This window comes from Trachemys scripta, chromosome 4 (assembly GCF_013100865.1).
Source record: "Trachemys scripta elegans isolate TJP31775 chromosome 4, CAS_Tse_1.0, whole genome shotgun sequence".
Lineage (NCBI taxonomy): Eukaryota > Metazoa > Chordata > Testudines > Emydidae > Trachemys > Trachemys scripta.
The window spans coordinates 86,566,713-86,578,840 of record NC_048301.1 but is presented as its reverse complement, the minus strand read 5'-3'; the positions used below and the strand labels follow the sequence as shown (position 1 = coordinate 86,578,840).

The 12,128-nt window shown below is 42.5% G+C and overlaps 1 protein-coding gene across 2 annotated transcripts in view; it reads right to left on the bottom strand.

Moving 5' to 3' along the window:
- Positions 1-12,128, bottom strand: part of LUZP2 (leucine zipper protein 2) — a 355,370-nt gene that overhangs the window by 73,564 nt on the left and 269,678 nt on the right. For both annotated transcript variants that reach the window (XM_034769830.1, XM_034769831.1), the window contains one exon: positions 2,460-2,534. In XM_034769830.1, the coding sequence (XP_034625721.1) occupies positions 2,460-2,534 (75 nt within the window). The remainder of the gene's footprint in view (positions 1-2,459; positions 2,535-12,128) is intronic.

Sequence of the window (12,128 nt, the reverse complement as noted above, 5' to 3'; positions counted from 1 at the left end):
CCAAACATTCTGAGATTTTTCCCCCCATTTTTTTATATCCTGATAACTATGATGTGTTATCTATTAGAGAAGAATAGAACTGATCAGTCCCATCTTGCTTCCACCAAATTAGAACCTAGAGATAAATCACATAAATGGACCTGTTTGGTACCCAGGAGAGCACAACTTGGGTTTTAGTCAAGAAAAAAAACCACCAGTATGAAAACTCCCAAGGGCGTGATGAAGCATTATTGCAAAAGCCCTATTCATATCAGAAAAGGATAATCACAGAAACAAGAGATGGACAGAAGCTTAAAATTTAAAAAAAGGACAAAACAGAATATTTTTCCTGTTTCCTTGCTGTGGGGAAAACATCTGTAACTCAGTGCAGTGATTGTGTAGGCTTGCCAGAGTAAGTAAATAAAAATCATCCAATAGGAAAGCATTTTGCCTGAGTTTAAGGGCTCATTAAAGAGTAAAGGCTTGATCTTTGAGTCTGGTTGAGCTTTTCACAGTGCAAGGCCTGACACGGGGTGGGCGAGAGGAAAGAAAGAGAATTGTTTTATATGATTTTTGTACTCACCTGATCCCCAGGGCTGCTGGAGGCCAACTCATAAATCTGAAAAGCCTCAGGACTCCTTTTATAGTTGACTGTGATGGCTCTAAACACACTCCAGCTTTCCCCCTTCTACAAAATATATCTCCTACACTGGGTTTCTGAGGGGCAGTTACATAAAGCATAGGCAGGGAATCACCCTTTGGCCAACTAGGTGAGTTTTAAGCTTCCTTTATACCATCAGAGTGGCACAAGGGAATATAATTGGAGCCAAGAATCTGGATCCAATTTCAGGTGTTGGCTGACATATCTGACTGTGTTCAAAATATGCTATATAACAGCTATACAATGCAATCCATTTCCAAAAGTAGTTATATTTCCCAAACTGTACATTCTTCTATCATCTTTCCTATACTCCAGACACTGTGTGTGCTGACATTATGAGGTCAGTACATTAAGGCATTAATTTGATGAAGACAAAAGTCTTCTAGCTCAGTGGAAGGAGAATAACAAGTTCAAATCATAGAAACCCAAAGATTTTCAAATAAAGCACATTTAATAAAAATACTTTAGAATTATGCTTAGTATTGTATAGTAGTAGGATCTATTTTTTCTATTTCTTAGACTCCATTGCTCTCCATCTTCTACCTCCCAACCCTGCTCCCCCTCTCCCCTGAAGTATAAGAGCTTAGCTTAATGTTTTTAGAGAGAATGCAGCGTGGTCATCACATTAGTTACCATATCAAAACAAGAAGAGCAACTGGTGAAAATTAGAGCTGATCAAACCCCCAAATTCCTGTTCCACAGGAAATTCTGAAATTTATTTTTGTTCTGAATTGGAACAATAAATCAAAATTTTATTTTGGAAAAAAAAAAGTAAATGACATTTTATTTTGATGTTACTGAAATGTTTTCTTACAATAAGGTGAAAATTGTTTCATTTGAATAAGGTAACAACATTTTGTTTCGCCTTGATCAACTCAACTTTTATACATTATATACTATATTATATATAGGTAATTGGTTCTTGATTTGCTTAGTGAGCATCCAGTCATTTGTAATTTTTATTCTAACAATTTAGCTAATTGGTGCTTGGTTTGCTCAATTAGAATTCTAACTGTATTCTAATGTCCAATAGAACATCTCAATTTTGTTGACTCAGCATTTTTCAATGGAAAAACATTCAGTTGCAAAAATTTGACTAGTTCTAACTAGGTCTATTACTCACAAAGTGTAAGACTGTACCTGACCTTTGTGAGCATGCAAATGGAGTTTGGGAAGGGTTCAGCGACCCTTCAATCCCACCTCACTGAAAGTCCAGGGATAATCACAGTTCCACACTTGTGGGAGATCAACGACTGTTCCTCCACACACCCCAAAAGCAGCTGGGGGAGGCAAATCCATTGTGCAATACTCCGCAACCAATAACTGGCCTGCAGAGCTAGCTGGGTGCCCTGAGGGAAGAATGCCGTACAAGCTAAGCTATCCCTTGAGATTGCACATTTCCTCTACACTGCCAGGAGGTGAGAGATGGACTGTGACTCAATCATTCCCATGGGGTTATATACATCTGAACTACATCAGACTAGGGACTGTGGCTAAATGCTAAAATCTAGCCCAAAAGTTGATCAAGTATCAACATCTCTTTGTTGCAATGTAATCTTAGAATTCAGCTTGATATGAGTTTCTCAGACAGTTTACTTCTAATCTTATTGATCCCAATCTTGAAAACTCTACATTTGAGTTTAAATGTTATGCACTGATTAGTTCCATTGACTTCAGTGGGAGTATTCCTAGTACATTAAATGCATGTTTAAGTCCTTGCAGAACTGATGCCTTATTTTGTATTTCTTTGTCAAGTTACACTGAAGTGTCCATAGCTAATAGAGCTAAACACGTTTATAGCACCCAGATAAATTCTTACTTTGTCAAGGGCGGCTTTTTCCAGCTTATCTTTTGCAATTGCTAGCTTTTGCTCCAGATCTGTTAGCTGTTGTGCCTGTGGGAATAAAAAAAAAAAGTAGTTGATGTAATTTACAATACAATCATTTCCCCAGTAATTTTGTGTGCTATGCCAGTGAGAGAGGAAAGGGTTTAACTTTGCAGATTAAAGTCAAAATTACTTGCCAGATGACCAAGCCCCAAGGAATATTTTTACTGAGAAAATGTGGCTTTTTATGTGGGAACTGGGACCAATCCTGCCCTGTTTATGTCAATGGAAGTTTAGTCATTAACATCAGTGGCAGTAGGAAAAGTCTCCATGTGTTCTGCAGAATTTAGAAACTCCAACGTAGAGTACCTTTTGTAAAAATTAAAGTGTTAGTATAGTTTTTGTTGCTTGGCTAGTCTTGTATTCCTAACCATTCAGACTTTCTCTACTAAACTGGAAATTAGACTACAGATACACATGCACAAACAGCCATACTTACATACTGTGACAAGCTACAGGGCATACTCCCTGGTAAACATGGAGTTAACTCCAACTCTGGTTCTCCCTCCTCTTGTGTTTGGCACTCAAAGGAAGGGGTATAGGAATGGCTGTTTTTGAAACAGTGTAGAGTCCAAATCCAGGGGCCCAGGCTAACCCCATACAGGAGGAGTTTTCTTGAGAAAGAGACCTTGGTAATTTAGAGAAATGTTAAGTGTGTGCAGAGTCATTCCACTGGGTTACATTTACAGCAGTCTACCTGAGTTTCCTTAATTAACAGCAGGGAGTGATTCCCTCCCCCGACCCCCCAGGAACTCAGTATAATTCAATAGAATTTTCCCTCCAGAGAAAGAAAATTCTAGTAGGGAATTTAACTTTTAAAGAGTTAAGAGTCTCTAGCTTCCTATGCCTGTGACACCTATAATATAATAGCACCTACCATGTAACTAAAGAGATGTGGTATTTTGGTTTTGTTTTATTATTTTATTTGCAAATATAAATAGCTTTGTAGATATTTTCAATGTTAATGAAGGAGAAGGGAGGAAAGGACATGGGACCAAATGGCTGTCTTTTCCATCTGAAACTGTAATGAGGCATTGTGCATTTTTTGCATATGAATAGATCTGCAAGGTTCTAACTCATCAGTCAAAGGACACCACATTTTAGGCCTTTGTAAATGTTTAAACAAACAACCAATTGCTAAAACATATTGCTAATTTTTCCCAGAGATACCACAGTCCAGATGTCTGACTTACCTACTTCCCACCCTGCTAAAGATCTTGTGTGTGACATTTTCCTATTTTATTATTTGGTAAACTTTGGCTATGCTGTAGGTGGTTGAACAATGGAAAATTAACTGAATGTCATGCACAGAATTAAAAGCAAAGCGTTATATTATATAGTTTTAAATGTCTGACAAACTAACAAAAGTCATGACAGTTAGAGTCATGGCACTCCATTCTCCTGCTGATGTGAAGAAAAGGCACTTGTTCATATCTAAACTCTTACGGTTTATTATGTAGGCACAATGGGACAGGATTGATGAGCCCCTCTCTCTAGACTGGTTAGACTTTGGACAGTTAAACCGCTCAAGATTTGGGTATCGGAAGATTTGCTTCCACTCCTCTGTTAGCATTAACTCTAGATATTCTTGTTGTTCATATAAACATGGTGATGAGTTTAGGTGGTTTTTGCTTCCCCTCTCTTCATTGATGCCAAGTGAGGAAGCCTTCAGGTGTTTATTGCTACAATAAAGTTGTGACCATTTGGTCAAAAATCTACTTTTTGTGACTGTCCTCACTGATGCCAGCCATTCACAATCCTGACCTGGGAGGTAATGAACCCAATAGATTATAATGACTTTAAAGTCATAGCATGTAAGGCCAGAAGGGACCACCAATCTAACCTCCTGTATATCACAGGCCACCAACACTACCCAGCACCCACCCACTAAACTCTGCAACTTAAATCAGACCAAAAGTATTATAGCCCACAGGAGACTAAACTATTGTGTGTCATAAGTAGAGACTAGGAAGGACTGAGATTTACTAGTGCTGGAGTTTCCTGCACTGGCAAGAAAATGATTGAGTGAGATATACCCAGCTAATCCTGGCAAGTGACCTGCACCCATGTGCTGCAGAAGGAGGAAAGAAAACCCCAAGATCACTGCCAATCTTATCTGAGAAAATATTCCTTCCCGGCCCCACATATGGAAACCAGTAAGAACCTGAGCATGTGAGCAAGAACCAACCAGCCAAGCATGTGAGAGAAAGAATGCTCAGTGTCACCTCAGAGCCCTGGCCTTCCCCATCCAGTCTCATCTCAAGCCAGGCCATCAGAGAAGGAGATAAAAACAAAACAACCCAGAATACACTGGAGGGGGATGAGGAGAAATCCCTTCCTGACCCCTGCAAGTGGTTGTCTGAAACCCCCAAAGCATGAGCTTTTAGAGACAGAAGACAGAAACTGGAAATGAGCCCCGGTTGTTGACCTCCACCACCTACCATCACACGCAACTCTGTCATACAATTTCACTTGTAAGTTTGCCCAGCTCTCTCTTATCCGCTCTGTGGTCCTTTATCAGGACCAGTCTTCTGTCCGGCTTCCAGGAGGATTCCATTCTCATGCTGCCTGTCCACCATCCTTTGCCTAGGCTTCTGAGCTCCTCCGGGCAGCACGTGTGGCAGATCTGGAGGGGCAGGGTTACCTTGGCTCAGTATTGCCCTTTAACAACTTCAGGCCCAGTGGGAGTTTGAATATCCCATCACACATCCCTAGTGCATTAATAGAAAGCAATCATATCCCCAGTAAGCCTTCTTTATGCTAGACTAAACAAGCCAATCTCTTCCAGTCTCCTCTCTTAAGAGACAGAGGGGTAGCCGTGTTAGTATGGATCTGTAAAAAGCAACAGAGAGTCCTGTGGCACCTTTAAGACTAACAGATGTATTGGAGCATAAGCTTTCGTGAGTGAATACCCACTTCGTTAGATGCATGCGTATTCACCCACAAAAGCTTATGCTCCAATACATCTGTTAGTCTTAAAGATGCCACAAGACTCTCTGTTGCTTCTCTTAAGAGAGGCCCTCCATTCTCCTGATCATCCTATACCTCTTCTCTGCACCTGTTTAAATTCATCTTTCTTGAATATGGGTGACCAGAATTATATACAGTATTCCAAATGAGGTCTCACCAGAGCCTTGTACAATGGCATTAATACTTATCTATCTCTCTTAGAAATGCCATACCTGATGCATCCTAGGATCACATTTGCCTTTTTCACAGCCACATCATGTTGGTGGCTCATAGTCATCCTGTGATTGACCCACAAGCCCAGGTTTCTCTCTCTCTCCCGCTTCCAACTGACAGGCCCTCAACTTTTAGCAGAAATTCTTATTATTAGACCCAGAGTGTCTGACCTTCACTTTGTACTATTGAACTTCATCCTATTTCTGTTACTCCAGTCTTCAAGTCATCCTGATCTTCCTGTGTGATGTTCCAATCCTCCTCTGTATTGACAATGCCTCCCAACTTTGTATCATCAGCAAATTTCATTAGTGCACTCCTACTCTTTGTGCCAAGATCATTAATAGAAATAATCAATAAGGTTAGTCCCAAGACAGATCGTTGATGAACTCCACTAGCAATACTCTCTAGTGTGATAATTCACTTTTCAGCACAATCAAATGCCTTCTCTACCTTAGAGAGTTCCTCATCTGCCTTACAGTTTGTGTACTGATCCCCATCTTCCCTAATATAACTAATACTTCTCCATGTGGCATTGTGCCAAATGCTTTCCTGAAGTCCAAGTGCACTAGATTTCTCTTATCTAAAAAAATCAGTTATTTTTCCAAAGTAGGAAATCAGGTTAATATGGCATGGTCTACCGTTGGTAATCCTATGTTGCATTACACCCCTTTATCATTTACCTCTATGCATTTAATTATTCTTTCCTTCCCAATTTATTCTAAAGCCTTGCATACTACTGAGGTCGGACTTACATGTCTGAAATTGCCTAGATCACTTTTGTTCCCTTTCCTAATTATAGATATGACGTTAGCTATTTTCCAGTCAGATTGTACTACCCTCAGATAATTTTTTTTAACAATCCTTGCTACTGGACTAAAAATCTCATGTTGTAAGGATGGGCAGGACACAAAATCAGGTCAGCAGATTGACCAGGCAACAGACACCTCCAGACTGCCACTTGGCCGCAGCAGTAAACCAGCCACTCCCTGCGACCTACAAACTGCAGCACACGTACACTATGGGAAGTCCTGTCCAAAATACCTGATTGGCAGCCACTGGAGGGCTCCAGTTGGTCCCTTGACACTGTATAAGTCCACAGGGTGTAGAAGGAAGTGTCCAGGTATCAACATGGATCCCCAGCAAGCTACCATAACTAATATTGCTTCTCTGCCTCCAAAGTCCCAACATCAACTTTGGCTCTGACTTGGATTCTGACCCTCATTCTGGACCCAGAACCCTGGCACAGGTTCTGACCTCTAGTACTGAACTAGCCTGTGAGTCTGACCTCAAGTCACTTGAGTCCCACCCCAGGACCCTGACAACTTACCTGGACCACTCCTAATCCAAGCTGATGGCCAGTCCTGTGGGAACATGGAGGCATAAGGTCATCCCCTACCTGGCATATCTCAAAGGGCACCAGAAATGCCTGAATGGGATGATCATCACCAGGAGGTACTCCCAACATTAAGAACCAGACCCTGTCGATGCAGATTACTCAGATACATGACAAAAACACTGCACAGTGGACTCAACTGGCACAGTATGCCGCCAAGAACCAGTCTCTGACGGAGCAGACCACCTGGCTCCAAGGTGAGAATATTGTACTCTGGACAAGTGTTGTGCCATGCCAGACCCCCGCCTCCCCAAATATGGGACTGACAGTTCACCTCCATGAACACTTCAGCAGAGACCAACAATTCAGGGGGATTCTTAATCAATGTTATTTGCAGTTCCTCCTCTGCTCCATGTCCTATCCCATTGATCAGGCTAAGGCAGAATTTGTAATTAGCCTCCTAACAGAAGAGCTGTTAGACTGGGCCACATCCCTGCTAGAACAAGGAAGCCCTGTGCTGATGAACTGAGACACCTAGCTGGCAGCCAGTATCAAGTGGAGTGACCCAGGTGTCTGTTCTGGGGCCGGTTTTGTTCAATATCTTCATTAATGATCTGGATGATAGGATGGATTGAACCCTCAGCACGTTTACAGATGACACTAAGCTGGGGGGAGAGGTAGATACACTGGGGGGTAGGGATAGGGTCCAGAGAGACCTAGATAAATTGGAGGATTGGGCTAAAAGAAATCTGATGAGGTTCAACAAGGACAAGTGCATAGTCCTGCATTTAGGATGGAAGAATCCCATGCACTGCTACAGGCTGGGGACCGACTGGCTAAGTGGCAGTTCTGCAGAAAAAGACCTGGGGATTATAGTGGACGAGAAGCTGGATATGTTGCCAAGAAGGCTAATGGCACTTTGGGCTGCATTAGTAGGAGCATTGCCAGCAGATCGAGTATTGCGTCCAGTTTTGGGCCCCCCACTACAGAAAGTATGTGGACAAATTGGAAAGAGTCCAGTGGAGGGCAATGAAAATGATTAGGGGGTGGGGGCACGTGACTTATGAGGAAAGGCTGAAGGAACCGGGCTTATTTAGTCTGCAAAAGAGAAGAGTGAGGGAGGATTTGATAGCAGCCTTCAACTATTTGAAGGGGGGTTCCAAAGAGGATGGAGATAGGCTGCTCTCAGTGGTGGCAGATGGCAGAACAAAGAGCAATGGTCTCAAGTTGCAGTGGGGGAGGTTTAGGTTGGATATTAAGAGAAACTATTTCACTAGGAAGGTGGTGAAGCACTGGAATGGGTTACCTAGGGAGATGGTAGAATCTCCCTCTTCAGAGATGTTTACGGCCCAGCTTGACAAAGCCCTGGCTGGGATGATTTAGTTGGAGTTAGTCCTGCTTTGTTGGATTAGATGACCTCCTGAGGTTTCGTCCAACCCTAATCTTCTATGGCTCTATGATTCTACAATTCTACCTTCCTTTAGCCTTTTTTTTTTTTTTTGGCATTTTCAGTGACCTCCACTGCACTCGCTCAGCCAGAGCAACCCTACAAAAACTCCAACAGGAGCAGAGGTTGGTCACCTCCTATGTCACCCACCTAAGATGAAACATCTCTGACACCAGGTAAAACAAGGTGGCCCAGTTCTACCAGTTTCAATGGGGATTATACAAGGAAGTCAAAGACATACTAGCTTATGTGGGAACCCTGACCCACTTGGATGCCTTTGCTGACCTTGCTGTACTCAGTGACAAACTGCTTGAGCGATGCAAAGAAAGGAAGGGGTTTGTGCCACATCCCTGCCAATACTCCTTGGTAACAGTCCCCAGCCCAGTGTCCATTCAACTCAATGCAGCCCACATCCATATGACTCCAAGGAAAGAGAATGCTGTTGCAACCACTGTGGGGAACCTGGTCATGCACTTTTTGGCTGCCCATCATGGGCCCCAGTCCAGCAAAATTTGTGAAATGACTGAGCCCAGACATGGCAAAGGGAGCCATTCATCCCCTTACTGAAGCATGCTGAAGGAATGGCGAGTCCTTGTTACACCTCCAAGTTCAGGTTTGCTTCCACAACCCAGGTTCGCCTCAATGAGTTTCCCCCAGAACGGGTTCTCGTGAACACCAGGGCAATGAACAACTTCATGGAGACCAATGCCACACACGCCTTGGGTATCGCAGTGGAGTCAAATCCAAATCCCTGATCTCAGAGACTGTAGATGACTCGCTCGTGTCTTTGGACCCAATGACATAGGAGACTGTGCCCTTGTAAGTTGTTATCCAGAATCACCGAAGAATTGTAAGGTTTCATGCAATCCATTCACCTCACTTCCCCATAATCATTGGTGTCTCGTGGCTGGCAATCTATGACCTGCATGTCTGCGGTAGGAACGCAAAATCAGTTTCTGCTCTGAATTCTGCCTTCAAGTCTGCCTATGTACATTGCCCAATGGATCCTGGCCAGAGATTGGGCCACGGCCAGGAAATCTCTGGACTCTGGCTATAGGCCAGGTGCTACCATCACCACGATCAACTCCTGCTCTTCTTGCTAAGTACAGCAACTTTGAGAAGAAATGCAGACATCTTACCATCCCACCAGGACTATAACTGTCTGATTGAGCTACAGCCTGAGGCCAAAATGCCCTATACTATATCTATGTAATGTCAGAACCAGAACTGGTCACCCTGGGTTCCTATCTCCAGAAGGATCTGGAAAGGGGCTTATTTGGCCATCAACATCTCCTACCAGGGCCTCTCTTCCTTTTATTAGAAGGAAAGATGGAATCCAGGATTTATCATGGATTATTGGGCCTTCAATCAAATAATCATCAGAAAGTGGTAGCCCCTCACACTCATCCTGAAGTTATTGGACCATGTGTGGTCAGCTGATCTATTCACTAAGCTCAGCCTGTGTGGAGCTATCAACCTGGTAAGGATCAGAGTAGGGATGAATTGAAGACAGCTTTTTTCAAACCTGATAAGGTCATTATTAATACTTGGCAATGCCATTTGGTCTCACAAATGCCCCTGCCACTTTCCAGTTTATCAAGTATCCCGTGATATCCTAGACCAGTACATCTAAGTCTAAGGTGCTAAAGCAAAGACATCTCTGCTGGGGCCCTGTTCTTCACCTGTTTTAATGTCACCATCACCAGTCACCCTGGAGCCCAGAACAAGGCTGCTGACGCCTTGTCCTGAAAAGGGGAGTATCTTACCAGCCAACTCCCCTCAAGCACAGAGCCACCACACATCCTCAAACCCTGCAATTTCCTGGATGCCACCATTTCCCAATATTTCCTGTCTTTGATCCACTCAGCAACAGGGTAGGAACACTCTTCCAAGGAACTTGAGGTAGGAAGCAAGGCAACATCAAATATGGGATAATTTCCTCTGTTGTCAAGAGTCACCTGTACATTCCACCAGGGTACCCCCAACTTGAGGTCCTGAGACTCAGTCAGGACTTCCCACTAAGCAACTTCAGCCACTTCAAGATTCTTTACCTAATTAGCAACTTCTGATGGCCTAGGATGTGAGCAATGGAAGTATGCAGTTGGACCAAGTGGCCATCCACAAGTCCCCTTGGAGCTCTAATACCTGCCAAGTCCTCAGAAAAACCTTATGCATCCGAAGAAGTGGGCTGTAGTCCACGAAAGCTTATGCTCTAATAAATTTGTTAGTCTCTAAGGTGCCACAAGTACTCCTGTTCTTCTTTTTGCGGATACAGACTAACACGGCTGTTACTCTGAAAGAAAAACCTTGGGCAGCCATCACCCTGGATTTTATAGTGCAGCAGCTCCCTGTGTCTGATGGATACACCATCATCCTCACCGTGGTCAATCAATTAATCAAAATGCCCCACTTTGCCCCCCTTGCACACCTGCCCATCACTACAGAGATGTTTTGACTGCTGGTGACACACTTTATCCATCTCCATGGGCTCCCAGACAGACTACTTGACTGAGGTCTGCAATTTGTCTTGTTGTTTTGGCACAAAACTTTGCTGCTGCGTGGAGTCTGCACCTACACATCCTCCATCTATCACCCACAGACCGATGGCCAGTCTGAGAGAATGAATCAGATTTTAGAACGACATCTATAGTACTTTACAAATGATCACCAGAATGACTGGTCAGCTGTCCTGCCCTAAGCAGAATTCACCTACAATAACGCAGATCACGTCTCCACTGGGCAGTGTCTATTTGAATTTTGGGTTCCATGTCTGTCTTCACCCATCTGTACCTGCCATCTCCACAAACCTGGCAGACACCAACGGGCTTACTGAAACAGAAGCAAAGTATCCATTAGTTTTTGGGCCATATCTAGATCATCTTTAACCTCCTTTCCATCCACACTGCATAGCATTCCAACTTCATCCTTCCTTATTCTTTTTTTATTTATAATTGAAAAATATTTTATCTATCTTAATTTCCTTGGAAAAAGCTAATTCAGATAGGCTTTTAGCAATTCTCATTTTACTCCTACATTTTCTAACTTCCATGATTTAATTTTCTTTGCTGGTAGACCCTTTCTTCCATTCCCTATAGGCTCTTTGCTTATGTCTAATTACATTTTTCAGGTGATTATTCATCCATTTGGATTGGCAGTTTTTCTCTACATTTTTCTTCCTTACTTGGGATGCAAATTTCAGATAGCTTTTGTGTAGTTGCTCTGAAGAAATTTCAAGCCTCCTCCACATTTAAGCCATTGAGCTCTTCAGTCCATCTGACTTTAAAGAATTTCTTTAATTTCCCCAAATCTGTACTTTTAAAACAAGCTGATTTTGGTTATCTTTCCATTTAATTTAAACTTAATCAATTTGTGATCACTTGATCAAAGGTTATTCCCAATGACTAGCTCTTCTATAACTTTACTTCATATCATGTAAAACCTTCTGAATCTATGGAGTATAGATAGCATTCTTGAAAAGGAGTGATAATATGTATCATAAAAATCATTTTGCAGGCAGCATTTATTATCTAAGCAGTACACATTTACTTAGGTATATATTTTTTAAAGTAATAGTTTGGATTGATTGATTTACTTTAATGAGTCTATCACGTAAATTATTTTACTTCACAGGCTATTGAAC